The sequence below is a fragment of the Stenella coeruleoalba genome, assembly GCF_951394435.1.
Source record: "Stenella coeruleoalba genome assembly, chromosome: 10".
NCBI lineage: Eukaryota > Metazoa > Chordata > Mammalia > Artiodactyla > Delphinidae > Stenella > Stenella coeruleoalba.
This window is the reverse complement of record NC_137156.1, coordinates 36,029,422-36,048,126: the sequence shown is the minus strand read 5'-3', so window position 1 is coordinate 36,048,126 and position 18,705 is coordinate 36,029,422. Positions and strand designations below refer to the sequence as shown.

General features: G+C 52.3%; 1 protein-coding gene across 5 annotated transcripts in view; it reads left to right on the top strand.

The window, feature by feature from the left end:
• The window catches only part of DAAM2 (dishevelled associated activator of morphogenesis 2), a 114,054-nt gene that overhangs the window by 92,269 nt on the left and 3,080 nt on the right, over window positions 1–18,705 (top strand). For 4 of the 5 annotated variants that reach the window (XR_013830239.1, XM_079934700.1, XM_079934699.1 and 1 more), the window contains exons 15-24: window positions 3,338–3,445; window positions 6,838–6,944; window positions 8,139–8,223; window positions 10,005–10,111; window positions 10,247–10,335; window positions 14,592–14,760; window positions 14,937–15,044; window positions 15,982–16,042; window positions 17,223–17,354; window positions 18,442–18,612. Coding sequence is in view for 4 of the 5 variants with exons in the window: in XM_079934700.1 (XP_079790826.1) it covers window positions 3,338–3,445; window positions 6,838–6,944; window positions 8,139–8,223; window positions 10,005–10,111; window positions 10,247–10,335; window positions 14,592–14,760; window positions 14,937–15,044; window positions 15,982–16,042; window positions 17,223–17,354; window positions 18,442–18,612 (1,137 nt within the window). In the remaining variant the exon portion in view is untranslated. Of the gene's footprint in view, window positions 1–3,337; window positions 3,446–5,781; window positions 5,809–6,837; window positions 6,945–8,138; window positions 8,224–10,004; window positions 10,112–10,246; window positions 10,336–14,591; window positions 14,761–14,936; window positions 15,045–15,981; window positions 16,043–17,222; window positions 17,355–18,441; window positions 18,613–18,705 lie in introns of all 5 variants that reach the window. The other variant, XM_079934702.1, reaches the window with a different exon arrangement.

Here is an 18,705-nt window from a genome sequence, read left to right as displayed (position 1 = left end):
GCCAAGCACTGCTCTGGTTCTGTACTATAAGAGGACCAGTGGCTTCATCCTTGAGGTAAATAGATACAAGAGAACTGGCCTCAGTTAGCCTGACTCACGTTCACCCTCCAAAAACAGTCTGGAGCTGGGACTGATGGATGCCCTCTGACCTTGTATGGGGCCAGGGGACTAATTCTTGGGGAATTCATTACCATACCACTCTGTGAGCTTAACTTAGCTCCAGTGGAGGCTTAGAGTGGGAGGAGACACAGGTTGCTAAGTAGATGGTCGGCTAGTTTGCTAGGTGCCTTCTCCTGGTGGTAGACCAGTTAGCCCGTCAGTCTGAGGCCTGCTTTGTGTAAAGCTTTCTGCTGGGGGCTGTGATGGATAATAATAAAAGGTGAGACATAACGTTGCCTTGAAAGAGCTTTGCATCTGGCAATTAGGAAGTGTGTCCAAGGAAACACCCTGAGGTCCTGGGGATGGGTTGCAGGAGAGGTTCTAACCTCTAACCAAATCAGGTTTGGCTCTAACTAACGGTGTGATCTGCGGAAATCGTTCGTTTCATACCTGTTTGCTTGTCTGCGAGATGATCTCTGATTCCTTCTACCTCTGGTTTTGTTATCTAAGTGGAAAGAGGAAGCATGAATATAGCCCATTCATTGCCTCCTGGGCTTCTGATAACATTTCCAGTCTGAGTTATTCAAATTGCAGAGCCACCTGCTAGCAGCATTTTGAAGGGACATTGTTAAGGTTCATAACAACTGCATCACACAGCGCTGCCCTGTGGATACTTCTCCGTGGTCACAAGGCCAGCCAGAAAGGCCAGCTGCATACGGGCAGGCAAGCAGCTCTGCAGAACCAAAGGTCGTAGGCGGTGTGGAAACAGTCATTGTTCATGATCAGAAATAATATTTTTTTAATTGTGGTTTAAAAAAAAAAAAAGAAAGAATTTTGTTTTTGCTTCCTGTGCTTACAACTTGTAATTTAAGGTTTTAAACATGTAATGAAGGGTTGATTAGGCATCTCAACAATTAAGGAAAGCAAACAGGGCACCTAATGTTTTTGTAAGATTTTCATCTTAAAGAGCTTCGTGCTTAGGATTTTCTCTGGGGTCCAGTAATAATAAAGCCTATATCAATTCCTCGGGGGCCCGGAGCAGGCCGGAGTCTCATTCCTAGACTGGAAAGTCCAGGTTTGATGGAGCACGTGTTGAGGAGCCCTTGTGGGAGATGTAGCAGCAGGGGTGAGGGAGGCGGGGCTTCGAGTCACATTAGTGAACTTATCATCCCGTTCCCAGTCTTTGAGTTGAATGACTAAATTCAGGTTATTTCGTCATTTGGGCTGTAGTTTCCCCATCTGCAAAATGGGGGTAATTACGATAACCAGATCAAAGTGTTGTTGTGAGAATTGACTTAATACATACAAATTACTTGGAACAGTGACTGACACATAGAAAACCTTTAAAATAAGAATATTAGATGAGTTATTATTCGTGGGACTACCATGTGTGCTTTAAGTGTGTTCTCTCACTTCATCCTCATCCAGTTCAGTCAGGTAAATGTCATGGAGACTCGGTTTCCTTTCATGGGACATGGGAAGAGAAGAGAACCTCTCTGTTTGCCAACAGCTTCACTTAGGGGCTGTCTGACCCCAAACGCTCGAGGAGGGAAATGTAATGAAATGTGTTTTCGAGAAAGAGTTCTCTGGCTTGTAAAGGATGTCTCTAGAGGGGCAGAAGCCCCAGGAATCTAGACTGGGAGTGGTGAGGTCTCGGCCAGAGGGGTATAAAAATTCAAGAATGATTGTATGAGGTGGGCGCATCTTTAGGATGTAGAGGATGTTAGGAACGGATGTACATCTCTCTGGCCTCAGACCTCAGCTGCACCTTCAAGAAGGGTCGCAGGTCCTTCTGGCGACCATGGCGAAGGGAGAGTGTTTGGGAGACAGTGAGGGGGATCCTGGGTTGTCTGTTGTCTCAGGGGAAGCTCTTCCGGATGTTGAACATCCAGCTCTGTCATTCCAGCCCTTTTCCTTCTCATCCTGGCCTCACTGAGAATAAGAGCAGTGGGAAGCTTCACCTCTGCGGGCCTTCCCTCTCCACCCACCTCCACCCTGCCCCGGTCCGATTCCCCTTCCCATCTTCTTTCTGTCCAGGAGTCTGGTTCCTCATCTCAGCCCCCTTCCCCTGACCCACACATGCTCCTGTACACACACACACACACACGCACGCGCGCACACACACACACACACACACACGTTGTTTCTGCCATGAGAAGAATGCGTCTGTGTTGGGATTGGCCGGTTGCCTGCATCCCTTGCTGCTCCGAGCTTCCCAGCCCAGCATTCCACGAGAGGGTCCCTGGCCTTAGGAAGGCCACAGGAATGTCCCCACCCGCCCTGCTCTGGCCTCGCCTCCCCTTTCCAGAGTTTAAGAAAATAAAAGTGAGTGAAGGATACGTTTCTCTCTCGGAGCCTTGCTGAGGGTGATGGAGGGAGGAGGCATCGGCATTAGGAAGGTCCCCGGCTACCCCCAGGCAGAGGGGGGTGGGGAGGTTCTAATTTAAAGGACAGTGAAGCTCTGGACGAGGTGAGGGGTCCTGGGAGGGGGACTCTCATCTTGGCCCTCGAAGCCATTATTGGGATGTTACAAGACCACTAGGGCATTCCTGGCGTGGACAACAGCTCTTCCCCAGATCCCCGGAGTGGGGTTCAGTGCAAGGATCCTACACAGAGGTGGGCAGTGCCTGAGCTGAGAGACCTTGTTATGTAACCCCTGGGTCCATTCCAGTTATGAGGGATGGGACACCCTCTGACCAATGGGAACTTGTGGAAGAGTCTTGCTGGCCTGAGCAGTCACTAAAAAGGGGCCAGGATGTCCCAGCCTTTGGCATTCGTCCACTTTCTGGGAATCTGGGAAAGTGGGAGGAAGACCACTGGGAGAGAAAATGACCACCTCAGATACAGGAAATACAGTCAGCCCTGAAGATTTGAGGAGCCCAAGTGTGTGCGGGCACTCTTCCTCTGAGAACACTGGTTTGGTTTGGTTTTTCTGGAAGGAGTTTCATACTCTCATACTTGCCCACCCATCACTCCAGCACTCCCTTGATTTCTGGAACATGCTTACATGTAGCCCCAGGCGAAAAGGAGGAGAAGGAGATTGCCTGTGGCCTCTCCCCTGGAGCAGAGTATTGAAGAGGAGGGGAGGGGGAGGAATCGACCCCCTTCTGAAGGTCTGAGAGCCTGGCTATGGGCCTGTGTGCACCTGGAGGACAGGTGGGGTTAGGGAGGCATCGCGCATCTCCATCATGAGGGAGCTGAGTCAGCCACGGGGTCTCCTCCCTTCCCTGAATCTTAGGAACGTGTCCCTGGCACCATATGGAATGAGATTGATGACATGCAGGTGTTTCGGATTCTGGACCTCGCGGACTTTGAAAAAATGTTTTCAGCTTATCAGAGGCATCAGGTAACACCCTGCCCCCTCTAGCGTCTTGAGTCTTGACTTCGCACACTCCCTTTGAACTCAACCCTCAGCCCCTCCCTTCCTCTCTTCCTCCCTCCCTCTCCCTTCCACATATACTGAATTGATTTTTTTCTTTATCAGGTACCATGTTCTTTCTGGGGACATAGATATGAGTTAGTGGGGTGCAGTGCATAGGGAGAAACATCCCACTGTACTAGTTTGTATTTGCACATCAAGTGGTGAAGTGATACGTTGTCCATTTCTCTCTTTGGTCTTGGAGCACTGGAGGTGGAGTAGCAGGGCCAGGCCACTGTTGACCTTGCTCTTTTCTCTGGCCCTGGGACCTAGGAACTACACCTACAAGGCATTATAACTTTTCCACCACATTTTCTGCTATACTTTCGTCTCCCAACACTCCCAGGAGTCGAGCAGAGGACGTTAATGTTTCAAGGAAGGTGGAGCTGCTTCAGGTCACACTGCGGGGCTGGGGCTGAGGCTGGGGTTGGCCAAGAGAGGCCCTGGCTCTGCTCTGCAGACACTGTGTACAGAGGCTGACCAGCAAGCCTGCTCCTCCCGAGGCAGGACAGGGCTTGGTGTCAGGACGCGCGTGCTCCTGAGGCAGTACCTGCTGGGTTGGCCGAAAATGCCGATTCTCCAACCTCACCCTCCCATGAATGTGAGGGCCCAGGAATCTGCATTGCAGAGCTGGGGGCCATCCTCCGAGGTCCAACCTGGGCATTAGCAGCCTAGAGGCCTCGGAGCGTTTGCTTCGTCTCTGGCCCGCCTCCCAGGAGTTGTTTCCTCTCCAGGCTGTGCTGTCTTCTCCCATGTTTCCTCCACTGACTTCAGGTTCCAGCCCTGAGGACTTCCCCAGGTGCCTGTGAGTGGGGTCTGGGCCCTCATGGCTCCTGGGCAGAGGCAGCATGTCATGGCCGGTCTCCCCAGGGCTTTCTGCCGAGGCCAGAGCTGTGGATGACCCTTCCTGAGGGCGGGCAGGACCAAGAGCTCGTGTGACTCTCCTGGGCAACCAGCCAAAGGGGTGCAGGGAGGGCGGGGCTCTGGCCCTGCCTTAGGGGTCTAGGGAAACCAGATGGTTGTTTGTTTAACTTAAATGTAGGTGCTCTAGGCCTCTGATCCTTGACCCCTAATTCCAGGAAGCCCTGTGCCCATGTCCAGCTGGCATGGTACGGGCAGCAGCTGCGGCCCGGCTGGGGCAGGAAGAAGTTCTCTGGAGCATTTGTTGCTCCTGTGATCAGTGCTCCCGAGCCAGGGATGGAGGGAGTGTGTGCCGGGGGGATGTCAGTCCTGGGCGAGCACACGCCTCCCCCTATTTTGAGAGTCTTCCTCTGGGCCAGGGTTCCAGCCTGGCCCACCCAGTCTCCAGGGCCCTGAGGTAGGGCTACAGTGGGGGCTGGGGGGAAAGAGGGACTCCGGGGTTTAGGACAGGCTGGGCCTGGGGCCTCCCAGTTTGGGGAGTGGAGCGGAGTGAAGACGGACAGCGCCCTGCTCTGTCTCCCCTCATCTCTCTAAGCCTGCTCAGTCCGGCGCCTTGTTTCAGGGCTGGGCTCACCTGCACTACTGTCACTCTGCAGGTCGCCAGGACTCTGGGGTGTTGAATTCACAGCAGCAAGGCAGGAGACCCAGAGCCTGTGCTGCCCTGGTCGCCTCCTCTTTCTGTCTTGGGGTCCGGGGTGCGTGGGACAGGGACGGGCCTATGAGCGTGGTCTTCCCTCTGTGCCCTCTGCGTGTCCTGAGTTAGTGACTTCAACCTCACCCGGGTCAGGAAGGGAGGACCAGGGGTGGGCTCTGCCCCGTCTGCTCCCTTGGAGATCAAAAGACAGACAAGGGACAAAGGGTAAGGAGCAAAGTTCAGGGACGCCTGCTCTTCTCTGTCTCAGTGAATGCAACTTTCACGTGCTTTCAGCTCAAGTTCGGTCGTGGTTGGGTCTCCTCCCCTATTTTGAAAGATGCGGGGGTGCAGGAATGCCCTCTGGGCGGATTCCCAGCAGAGGAGCAGGAAGAACTGCAGCTGAGGCCTGGGGAGGGGCAGTTCGGGGGCCTGGTCCGACTGGGGAGTGGTGGTCCCCCTGGGCACGGGGCACTCAGGAGAGGCTGCCTGTCCTCTGCTTGGCCTGGCTTCTCTGAGTGCATGTCTGCAGCTCCCGTTCAGTGCTACTGGCAGGTCTCCACCTCCGACCATGGGGGTCTCACTGGGGTGGGGCAGACGGTAGATGCTGAGGGGTTCCCCATGTCTCTCCTACTGTTCTTGGGTCCCCAGACCTCTTGGCTAACGTTGTGCATGTTTAATTCTCTATTGGCTGTGGCTGTTACCTGCCTAGGAGCTGATAACTAATCCTTGCCATCAGGTGAGTCACTCCTGGGGCTCTGGGCACTCCAACTTTTAACCGCTGTGCTGGGCTGCTGCCCTGTACTGGGCCCAAAAGAGAGGGCTTGTCAGTTCTACCTTCTGCCTTTTTACCCATCTTAACAGGGTGGCGTCAGGGAGTGTCCCCAAAGAAAAAGCAGAAATGTAGGGAAGGGAGCTAATGCGAGCAGACCCCTACCAGCAGTGGAGGTGAATGTCTACTGGGGTGAAGAGAAAGCTTCTAGGTCTCATGTCTTACCCACTAGGCCCAAGGCAAGGCCGTCCTGTAAGACTGCACAGGCTAGGCACTGAACAATTCCGGGGGCACAATTCACAAAGACAGTGATGTGAGTGGCAGCCCCTGGAGTCGTCCAACCTGGAGCATGTGCTTGGAAGGACCTCCCAAAGGAAGAAACAGTCTCCTGTCTATCTCACCAGGGGCCAAGAGGAGGCCAGGGGATCTTTGATTTCTTGGGAACTGCCCGCTGGAACCCCAGAGGAGAGAACTTTGCAGGGAGTTGTGCCTCAGTTTCCCCACCTCTGAACTTATGGATGCCCTCCACCCTGGGCACACTGGGCTGTGCCTGAAGTCCCCAGGGAGGGGTCCAGGAACTGTGACCTTAAGGGGATTTGGAACCAGCTTCTCGTCATAAGATTGGGGAGGCTCTCTGGGTGGGCTGGGGTGGGGTAAGGGTTGATTGTCTGGGACACAGTGTAGATCACACTACACAGCCACAGGGGTCAGTCACTCCCCGTCTAGTTTGCCCACAGAGGGCAGTCTCTGATAAAGGGTCTTCTTATTGCCCCCGACCCAGTCTAGCCCAGGGTGAAGCCCCAGAGCCTCCTATTGGAGTCAGATATTAACCACCCTCCTCTCTCTCTCCTGTCTTTTTCTTTCCCTCTCTTTCTTCCGCTCACACCAGGAGCATTCCCTGCTTGTCACGGGGGTGGCTCCTGGGTAGGGGGTAGGCAGAAAGAGGACTGGGGAAAACACACACTTCACCCTTTGTACTTGGCTTGTCGGTTGCAGAAAGAGTTGGGCTCCACGGAGGACATCTACCTGGCCTCGCGCAAGGTCAAAGAGCTGTCGGTCATCGACGGCCGGAGGGCGCAGAACTGCATCATCCTTCTCTCCAAGTAGGTGCTCGCCCTGCCTCTATGGCCCCTGCTCCACAGTAGGTTGCAGGTGGGAGGGACTGGGTCCCCAGGAAGCAGAGGCCTGAGCTGGGGCTAGAGAGAAATATGATGGAGCTGAGTGCCTGGGGGAGAGAGGTGCCTGGCAGAGGAATGGGGTGATAGCAGTATCTGGCCTCCCCCCCACCGTCTCCTGGCTGTCCCCTGGGGCGGCACGGGACCCCTGATCTCGAACCCTCTCCCGGGAGCCCATGCTGAGCGGCAGTGAGGGGCTCTGCAGACAGGAAACTGCCCCATCACGCGGCCCCTGACCAGCCTGGTCAGCGTTTGGCAGCGGAGTTGCTCTAAGCCCGTGGAGGGCCCCGCTCGGCTCAGGCCACAGAGCAGCATGATCTCAGCCCCCAAGCATTTCCCGCGGCTGCAGAACAAACAGGGCAGTATCTGCACTAACAGCATAGCTTCTGTGCGGGGCCTCCCGCCAGAGCCGGGGTCAGAGGTCCCCGCCTCCCGTACTATTCTTAGCACTGCCCCAGCTGCCCCGGGCCGTCCATCCCTGCTTTCCTCTCCACAAGGTCCTAAGCCTCAGTTTCTCCCCCTTAATGCTTCCCCAGGGCCCCCTAATGGGTGTGCATCTGGAGGGGCTGTGTGTGTGTGTGTGTGTGCACACGTGTGTGTGTGTGTGTGCACACGTGTGTGTAGGGGGTTGCTTCTCCCTCTCCCAGACAGCAAGACGTGCTGGAACAGCTGTGCGGGACCCGAGGCGCTGTCAGAAGACTGAGACCTGTTCTGTCTTGAAGGAAACAGGAAACTGCCCCCTTAGTGACCTGCCCATATTCCCATCCTCCCGTGGAGATGCCGTGGGTATTTCCGGCATGGGAAGAGGGATCAGAAACTCCTCGCCCTGTCTCAGTCTACGCTGACGATGGCCCTTTTCCTCCCAAATGTCCCTATCCATTAGGATGGAGACTCAAGCAAGAAACCAGAGACTCACGTCTCTAGAGACTGAAGTATCTCAGGATTGAGTTATAGAGTGAACCGCGTGAGTTTAGTCTGAGAAGGCTTTGCAGAGGAGGGAGTGCTATCAAATGGAAGCGAGAGAGAGAAGGCCCGGGCACTGGCTTCTGAAGGAGAAGGTCTGGGGTCTGTCCTGAGCAGAGGGGCCAGGCCAGGCTGCTCAAGGTGGGGTTTTTGCCTTAGGTTGAAGCTGTCTAACGAGGAGATCCGGCAGGCCATCTTGATGATGGACGAGCAGGAGGACCTCGCTAAGGACATGCTGGAGCAGGTGAGGCCCCTGAAACTAGGGGGTGGCCGGACCCCTTCCTGACGGCCCCCAGGGAGGCCGAGTCTCTTAGGTCAAGGAAAAATCGGGCTGGGGGCTGGAGGAGTGAGGGAGAGGTTTATAGAAACTTCCCTGGGCCAACCTTTCTGAGGAGAGACCAGAAAAGGCTGCATCTTTTTTCAGGGGATTGAGGCCCCCAGAAATATATGAGGAGTGACCCCCCACCCCGCCATGGGCCTCAGGGCAAAGGCAGTGACCCATAACCGTATCTCCCCCAAATCTCTTCCACATCAGTCTGTTGTGTCCTTCAAGAGAAACCCAGAAAACACCAAGCAAAACCACCATCAATTGGACATGAAAATTAAGAACTCTGTCGATCAAAAGGCACTATTACTAGAGTGAAAAGGCAAGCCAAGCTTTAGGAGACCTTTGCTTTATGTATAGGTCACAAAGATCTCATATTCAGAACAAAGAACTTCACAAATCAGTGAGAAAAATGACAAACAACTTAAAAATGAGCAAAAGACTTGAATAGGTACTTCATGAAAGAGAATTTCCAAATGGTTCAATACTATCAGTCATCAGAGAAATATGGAAAATCACAGTGAGGTAGCACCATCCACCCCCCTAAACAGCTAAAATTGAAAAGGCCAACAGTGCTGGGGGTTGGCAAGGATGGGAAGCAACTGGAACTCTCATTGGGTAGAACCATTTTGGAAAACGATTTGGCAGTACACCTATCTATCTTAGTGCCCAACAGTCCTACTGGGTACAAACACCAACTATGGGAATATTTATAACAATTTTATTTATAAAACCCCGCAAACTGTGAACAACTCAGCTGTCTATCAGGAGCAAAGTGAACAGACTGTGGTATATTCCTACGATAGAATAGTGCTCAGCAATGAATAAAAAATGGATTACCAATAACTACGTGGAGGAGGCTCAGAGGTTATGTTGAGTGAAAGAAGCCAGACCCCAGAGAGAACACGCTGCATGCGTCCATGTGTATGTAGTGCAAGAATAGCCAAGTTTTATCTAAGGTGATAGAGTTCAGCTGAGAGGCTACACTGGGGGATGGGGGTGGCTTGGTTACTGAAGTAGCACAAGGGACCTTTCTACGGGGATGGAAATCTTAGTTTAATCTGGATGGTGGTTCAGTGGGTGGATAGTTTTGTCAAAATTCATTGAATTGCACATTTAAAATGGATGCATTTTATTTTATGTAAATTATACCTTAATAAAGTTGGTTTAAAAAGAAAAAAATCGGGCTTCCCTGGTGGCACAGTGGTTGAGAGTCCACCTGCTGATGCAGGGGACACGGGTTCGTGCCCTGGTCCGGGAGGATCCCACATGCCGCGGAGCGGCTGGGCCCGTGAGCCATGGCCGCTGAGCCTGCGTGTCCGGAGCCTGTGCTCTGCAACGGGAGAGGCCACAACAGTGAGAGGCCCGCGTACCGCAAAAAAAAAAAAAAAAGAAAAAAAGTAAAAGAAAAAAATCATTGAGCTGTACACTTAAGAACAAGTACACTTTACTGTAGGTAAGTTATATCTCAATTTTAAAAAGTCAAAAAACTAAAATAAAAAGAAGGAAGTCTAGAGTTGGGTGTCTTGTGTCCCCTTGGGGCAGGTGAAACATAAACCACCCCCATGAGGATGCACCTCTCTTTTATGGGGGGCCCTCCCCATCTTGAGCCTGGTCAGTGTGTGGGCTTCCACGGGCTGCCCACCCCCCATGTCAGCTTCTCACCTGTTTCCTGTCTGACCATCACCTGCCCTTTGCAGCTCCTCAAGTTCATCCCGGAGAAGAGTGACATTGACCTCCTGGAGGAGCACAAGCATGAGATAGAGCGGATGGCCCGTGCGGACCGCTTCCTCTATGAGATGAGCAGGTCGGGGGCAGCAGGCGCGGCCAGGAGGGGGCGGCGGTGGGCGGGCCAAGGAGGGGGCTGGAGCTGCTCTGGGGTTGGGGGCTGGTTGCGGGGGGCGGGGGTGCTGCCTCACGATGCAGCCCGCCCTGTCCACAGGATCGACCACTACCAGCAGCGGCTGCAGGCCCTCTTCTTCAAAAAGAAGTTCCAGGAGCGGCTGGCCGAGGCCAAGCCCAAAGTGGAAGGTATGGCTGAGGGCTGAGGAGGAGACCTCGGGGTGGGAGGCAATGGACAGGTACAGAGGAAACCTCCTTCCTTATTCTTGATTGCCCCCAGAAAACCAAAGTCAAGGGCAAGACGTAAGTCTATGAGTTTTGTAGATGTATGCACTTGTGTACGCGTGCACACGTGCCGGCCACGCACCCCATTCCCTGTGCCTCGGCATGCAGGCTCTCCAAGGCGGGGAGTCTGTTGACATCTGCCCCAGCCTGGAACAGAAATGCTGAAAAAATGACGATGACATTAAGCACCTAGAACACTTCTGGGCACAGACTGCTCTGCTTGAGAGGTCCTAGGTGCAGAGAAGACCTTGGACACGTTATTTTAAGTGTGAGCTACTAAGAAAGTAGGAAATTGGGCAGCGGGATCCCCAGAGGTATCTGATTTGCTGGGGTGGGGAACCCCTCCCACCTTTTTCAGGTGAGAACTTTGTAATTAAACGAGAACCACATGCCAAGTACTGTGTGAAACACTCCACGTGGATGGTCTCATGTGGTCCTCGCAACGCTACGGGGGCCATTCACTCATCTCTAAGATGAGGCTATGTTAGTGGCCCAAGGCTGTGTTGCTGGTAGGTGGTGGAGCCAGGATAGGAACGCAGATGTCATTCTTCAGAATCCATCCCTTCCCTCTTGTCCTGTAGTACTTCCCAGAGGGCATGTCCCTGGAACTGCCTGGGGATGGCAGAGGACGGAGGCACAGGGAGCTGGGGAGAAGGGCAGGTGGTCAGGAGGGTGGGCAGCCGTGAGGACCCCAGAGGGAAGAAGCAGGAGAGGCTGTGAGGCTCATCTGCGGTGAGAACAGGATCAGCAGATTGGAATGAGAGAGCCAGTGTCCAGGATGCTGGGGGGCAGGCTGGGGGCAGAGCAGAGCATGGGCCCCCTCTGCTGGACACCAAGCTGCCTGCACTCCCTTGGAGGCCCAGGCCAGAGAATGGTCCTTCCTGGAGTTTGATGAGCTGCTTCAGGAGGATTCCCGGGGTAAGGTGGAGCGTGGCAGGGTTAGAGGCAGACGTTTTCTGTAATCTGGACGGACACACGCACACCCACGCACGTGCATGCGCGCAACAAGGGGTCTGCAGGCTGCGTGATCATAGATAACGGGTCTGAGGGGGAAGGAAAGGGTTCAACAGTGACTCTGCAGGTCTGAAGGCACCTCCTTCCCTGGTGATGGGTGAGTCCTGCTGCTGACTGCCTTTGGGGCGTGAGGCACAGATAAAGGGGTTCAGCCCAAGGCATGTGTTCAACTATTTGTGTCTCTTGGGTCAGTGAAGCAAAAGTGAGCGATCGCCTGTTATCTGGATCTGTGGAACCAGAGCAGTTTAGCCGCCAGGTAGATTTTTTCTCAGATAATTTCCTGCTCCTAGGAGCTCACTCCTAAACTCTCCCGAAGAGGTCATCAGTGCACGCTCAGGAAAGAGCTTCCCTTTAATATCGAGCTAAGCAGAGTGAGACGCGTTTGGGATGGCAAAGCCTAGACCAAAGCTATCGCCATGGCTACCGTTCTAGAATGGTCTGGAGGTCTCTTCCGTCCCAGACTTGGGGGCAGGTGGCTGAAGTGGTATTTGACAGAATCAGGTCAGTGGGCTTGACTGGGGGCAGAGAGGTGAGGCGCGTGCAGGGGTTGGGGTCCATGCTCCTCCCTCCAGTTCTCCCAGGAAATATTCCTGGAAGAGCTAAGATTTGGCCTATCCCAGCTGGTTGATGAGCTGTTGACCCCTGTCCCCAGCATCCCTCCCTCCCCAGGCAGGGCCTCTGGGTCAATTGGCCGAAGGCCAATTCATCAAATCTGACAAATTTACCAATTCTTCTATGAATATATTCATGAACATATTCTTGAATATATTCCATGAATATGTTCGTTGCTGAATATACCAAATTCACCGGTGCTCATTATGAACATATGCACTGAGTACAGTCAAGATGAATGTGGCTTCACATGTAAACATGCTTACGAATATATTCATGAATATATTATGACTATATCTAAAATGTCTGCATTGCATTATGGGAGTTTTCCCATTTACACTGATTCCCTTTGAACTCTTGTCAGTTTCTGTTTTGCCAACATTTTAGCATTTTTAGGATTCCTCTGCAGATTTTTCAAATAGCAGCCTATCAGCCTTAGAAAAACTATCCCAACCGGTATGCATTGCCGGAAACTCTGAAGTAGTTTACTTAAAAAAAAAAAAAAGCCAAAACAACTTGTTATTGAAATATGCACATAGAAAAGTACACAAATCCTAAGAGTCCTAATTGATGAGTCATCCAAAAGCGAATGCACCTGTGAGATCAGCAGGCAGGTCAAGAAATGGAGTGTTTCCAGTCCCCCAGAGCCCTTCTTCATGTCTCCCTCTCAAACATTACTTCCTCCAAATCCTCTGAAGGTCTGTCTATCTTGAACTTTCTGTAAATGGAATAACATAGTACAAATAATTTTATGCTGGTCTTTTGTTCAGCATTATGTTGTAAGTTATCCCTATTATTACAGGGAGCGGTAGGTAATTTATTTTCAGTGCTGCGTTTTATTCCATTGTATGAATATACCATAATTTACTTAACCAATCTAGATGGAATTTTTTAAAAACACAGACTAGAAACCATTCAATTATTCATCAAGAGTACTGCCACTGTTAGGTCACAGAATAGGCAGATGTTTCAGTTTAGAAGCCGCTGACCAACCTTACCTCTTACTCATTTTTTGTGTGTGTGTGTGTGTGGTATGTGGGCCTCTCACTGTTGTGGCCTCTCCCGCTGCGGAGCACAGGCTCCGGACGCGCAGGCCCAGCGGCCATGGCTCACGGGCCCAGCCGCTCCGCGGCATGTGGGATCCTCCTGGACCAGGGCACGAACCCGTGTCCCCTGCATCGGCAGGCGGACCCCCAACCACTGCGCCACCAGGGAAGCCCTCTTACTCATTTTTTTACAGCTTTTTTTGTTTTTTACAGTTACTTTAACTGCTTTTGAAGAGTTTTGCAAACTTTTAGTCAAATGGTTTGCATTTAATCTTCATAGCAGCATCTTAAGGAATGTTCAATTTGGCAGAAGCCAAAGATCATAATACAATGGTTTGATCTTCTCACCACATTTAATAATCCAAAATCATATTCTATAACTGGCAGCCGAATTTTCAGTGTAGGATTTGTATCCTAATTCTGCACATCCACCATTAAATACAGAATAACTGAGGAAGGGCCAGAGTACCCACATCAGAATGAAATACTGACGTTTTGGTTACTGTTAGTCTTAGTTTGTATTTCCAAGAAAGGTATCATTTAAGGAATTGGAGGGAAATTTTTAAATGCCTAAAGGTTGGAAAATGCTTTTAAATGATTTTCAATAGGCTGTCTAGTAACCTATTTAATCAAATCTAAGACACCATCAACTGCAAAGCACACCATTATCTTATAAAACAAAAATATGAAAATACTGCAATTGATGATGTTATAATTTAATTGACAGGGATGTTTTTCTTTCCAAAAAGATCAACAAAATTCAGCACTTCAAAAGAGGCAGAAACAGTCCCCTAGTATGTAAAATGCTGAAGTTAAAAATTTTAATCACTAGGTTTAGAAAAGTAAAAGTATTTTATATATATATATATATTTTTTTTTTTTAATAAATTTATTTATTTTTGGCTGCGTGGGTCTTCGTTGCTGTGTGCGGGCTTTCTCTAGTTGCGGCGAGCGAGGGCTTCTCACTGCAGTGGCTTCTCTTGTTGCGGAACATGGGCTCTAGGCACATAGGCTCCAGTAGTTGTGGCACACAGGCTCAGTAGGTGTGGCTTGCGGGCTCTAGCGTGCAGGCTCAGTCGTTGCGGTGCACGGGCTTAGTTGCTCTGCGGCATGTGGGATGTTCCCGGACCAGGGCTCGAACCCGTGTCCCCTGTATTGGCAGGTGGATTCTCAACCGCTGTGCCACCAGGGAAGCCCAAAGTATTATATTTTTGCATATATCCACAGAAAGAATATGTTAAGAGTCTAAATATATGCAAGGAAAGATGATACATTCTCCAATATAGTCTTAGGAAGAGTTGGCACATTTTGAGAAAGGGTTATTTGGTGAATTGGCTTTTGGCGAGTTTGCTTCCCCTGGAGGCAGGTAGATGTGGAGAAGATTGTCTGCTGGGCTGTGGGCACAGCCTCTGCCCCTCTGAAGCTGACACTTAACGGCGCCTTTTCTGGACTTTGTGGTGGCATCATCACCTGTCCCTCCTCCCCCAGCCATCCTGCTGGCCTCCCGGGAGCTGATCCGCAGCAAGCGTCTAGCGCAGATGCTAGAGGTCGTCCTGGCCATTGGCAACTTCATGAACAAAGGGCAGCGTGGGAGCGCCTACGGGTTCCGGGTGGCCAGCCTCAACAAGATTGCCGACACCAAGTCCAGCATCGACAGGTGCGACCTGCCGGCTTCTGGAGTCTCCGTCTCACCCCACCCTGGCCTCTCCCCTCCTCCCCGTTACCCTCCCAAAATATGCCACAACTTCCCCCTAACACCTCACCCTAGTTTCTGCCGGACCCTCATTCCCAATTCCCTTGGCTCCGTACCCCTGACCCGACTTTCACCCACAGAAACATCTCTTTGCTCCATTATCTGATCATGATCCTGGAGAAGCATTTCCCTGACATCCTGAACATGCCCTCTGAGCTGCAGCACCTTCCAGAAGCCGCCAAAGTCAAGTAAGGGGTCCTCTTGAGGCTGCCTTCTCCCTGTGATCCCGCCCTCTCTCATCTAAACTTCCTCCTTCGGGGCTGCTCTGAGCTGGCTCAGAATGAACAGCATCTCGGGGTCTGCTCTGGGAGAACCCAACGAAAGACACTCTTTGCTCTCAAATCCTCATTTCAGAGATTCTCTCAGGAAACAAAGCGGGGAGTGGGGAGCTGTGACAGGGATGGGGAGAATGCCGGCAATGGGGTTGTTGTGAAGCCACTTACCACTGCAGGCGAGCAGAGCTTAATCCTGCCTCTGCAGAGTGTGGGAGACAGTGTAGGACACTCGCTCCATTATCCCCACAAGGGGTAAGATAGGCATCATCTACCATCTCCTGTCACTCACTGGCTGGGGGTGGGCAGTAACGCTCTGGCCCGCAGAAAAAGTGCTCAGTGGTTGGAAGTCAGGGCTGTCCACTACAACGGATGGTCCAAGGAGATGGCGGGGGTGGGGTGGCGGGCTCCAGGGGCATCTGCTACAGGCGAGAAGTCAGACCTGAACGTATATAGGCTGATAGAAGCATCTCCAATAGAAACAGAAACGCAGAGGTAAATAGCTAATACACATCAAAGGTATACTGCAGGCAAGATACCATGTTAAGAGCTTATGAGCATTACCTGATGGTAATAAAAATAAATCCAAGCCAGAGGCCATGTGTTGGAAACCTTCCAATATGCAGCATGACATTTCCGGTCTAGAAGGATCTATAGGACATAAGTTTCACCCGTCATTTTCTAGAAGCACAGACAGAGCACAGAGGGGAGGTGATTTGCCAGGGCAACATGTTAATAGCCAAAGCAGGGCTGGAACCCGGGTGCACTGACTCCCAAAGCCATTGGGGTTTGCTCTGCCTTGTACTAACCCCAGCTCCTCTCCCTCCCTCTGTGTCCCCCCGCCCCCCCATAGCCTGGCAGAGCTGGAGAAGGAGGTGGGCAACCTCAGGAGGGGCCTCAGAGCAGTCGAGGTGGTGAGTACATCATCTATGCCTGCCTGGGTTTGAGGGGATGCTGCCCGTGTTTGCTGCCCGTCACTGGGCCAGAGGGTGGACCCCCCCCCCCCCGGATGCAGACCCTGTCTGATGCATCTCTGTGACCCAAAGCTCCTGGCTGGGGCGACAGAACAGCTGGCACAGCAAGTACAGCCTGTAGCACAGAGTGAGTGCTCAGGAAAGGATAACTGAATTACCCAAAGCTTAAATTTAGACTCTGAATAGGAGACATCCATCTGAGACTGTAGCCTATCACTGTACAGTGGAGTGGAGTGAATGAGAAATCTGCCACGTTTAAGATTGATTCAAATCGATGGGACAGAGGATCTGCATGCCTTAGAAGCCGACTTAGGGCCGGTAACACCTAGTGTGACACTGGGGACCACTGTCCCCAGAAGTTCTTATGTCTCTTCACTTCCTGCCTGGGCCAGTAGAGGACCCAGGGGCTATACTTTTTTTTTTGTTGGAGACCCAGATCTCTACTATTCCTGATCTAAGGGCTTCTCAGATGATACTGTCTCTAGCCCAGTGTGGAGGTGGCCCACTCCTTTGTTCCCATCTAGGAACTAGAGAGCCTTCTCATCTTCACTGGGCGTATGTGGGGAGGCGGTTAAGGGGATAATGGGCTTAGAGAAAGAAGTATGAGAAGGAACCTTTTGTTGCCATTATGGCAGTGGGGGGACGGGGCAGGGGGCTGCTTTCTAATTTATAGCCCTTTAAAGTGCTACCCAAAATGTGGTCCGTGGTCCATGAACCAGCAGCATCGCATCAACTGGGAGATTTGGAAATGCATCTCACACTTTAATCGGCACACAAGTCACCCAAGGGTCTTGTTAAAATGCAGATTCTAATTCTGAGTGGGACCTGAGAGCCTGCTTCTTAAAATTTCACGCTGCTGGTCCCAGACCACGCTTTGGGTAGCAGGATCTGGAGAAAGAAATATGGCAGCGGGGGCGAGGGAAGCATAGAGGCAGGGGGTACTGGTCGATACCTCACAATCTTTGCCACCCTTAGAATTTGAGACCCAGGGTGTACCCTCTTCCAAAGGAAGGCTCAGTGTCCTGCGATTAGCAAGGAGGGTGGAGGATGTGGTGAGTCCCAGCATTCCTGACTCTCGTCCTGGCACTGGTCTGACCAGCACTTGGCTCTCCCTCCTCAGGAGCTGGAATATCAGAAACGCCAGGCGTGGGATCCAAAGGACAGGTTTGTCCCGGTCATGAGCGACTTCATCACGGTCTCCAGCTTCAGCTTCTCAGAGCTGGAGGACCAGCTCAATGAAGCCAGGGCCAAGGTAAGGGCGCCCCAAGCCCCCAGGCTGACCCCACCCCCACCCCTCTCTGTCTTCACCGGTCCTACCACAGGTGGCCCACAAGGGACACACCCAGAGGCACAGAGCTTTGAGGAGAAAGGGTTTCCTCACTCCTACAAGAAAAGCGACAGCAACGCTGTTGCAATGTTCACAGCCCATTGACCAGATGTCAGGCGCCCCATGAAGTGTTTTCCATCCTCTGTCTCACCGCCTACCTTCTGGGTTTGTTGAAAGGCTATTATCCCATTCCACAGATACGTGCACTGAGATCCACAGACGTTAAGTAACTTGCCCAGGGTTGCCCAGCTGTGACAGACAGAGCTGGGTTAGAAGCCTGACGCCGGAGCCTAGCTTTGCTCTCGGTTGCTCTGCCTCTTCCTGCTTTGCACTCTGACACGCCTCTGGACCCCAACTGTGGGAGTCTTATTGAGATGTGGGTCCTCATTCAGGAGGTCGGGGGTGGAGCCTGAGATTCAGCCTTTCTAACCAGCTCCCGGGAAACACCCATGCCGCTGGTCCAGGGAGCACACTTAGAGTAGTGAGGGCTTTCTTAGAGGGTTTTCAGTAGGTTGAATTAGAGATGGTAGCTCTCAGTAATAGTGCCAGGCATGTAGCTAGCGAGCACTCTGCATCACTAACTCATTTAACACCCCCCTAACAGTATAAAGTAGGTCCTATTATTATCCCCATTTTACAGATGAAGAAACCGAGGCACAGAGGGGTTAAATAACTAGCCCGATAACTAGATGATCTGACATCCTTGTGGTCCTGACCTTAGGAAGTGCTTCCCAAGGTCTGCAGCTCCTGGTCCTGTACCTACGCCCTAACAGACCCAGAGGTCACTCTGGGCAGCCTCTGTCAGTCAGCCTGGGTCTCCCACCTCCCAGGTGTCAGCCTCAAGCCTTTCCTTCCTTCAGCCTTGTCCTTACCCTGATGACATGGGGGGGGGGGCTCCCTTCTCTAGCCCTGCCCCCCCAAGTCCCCCCACCTGGATGAGCTCTGCTCTGGCTGGAACTCAACTGCCCACCAGGCTCGGGGGCGACTCTCCACCAACCCTTCTCTTCAACAGTTCTCCAAGGCCCTGATGCACTTTGGGGAGCAGGACAGCAAGATGCAGCCGGATGAATTCTTCGGCATCTTCGACACCTTCCTGCAGGCCTTCTCGGAGGCCCGGCAGGACCTGGAGGCCATGCGGAGAAGGAAGGAGGAGGAGGAACGACGGGCGCGCATGGAGGCCATGGTGAGGGTGCTGCTGGGGCCTGGGCCTGAGCAAGGCTGAGGGAGTGGAGAGCGCGTGGGCGGCGGGAGGCTCAGGGTGCCCTAGCAAGGAGGA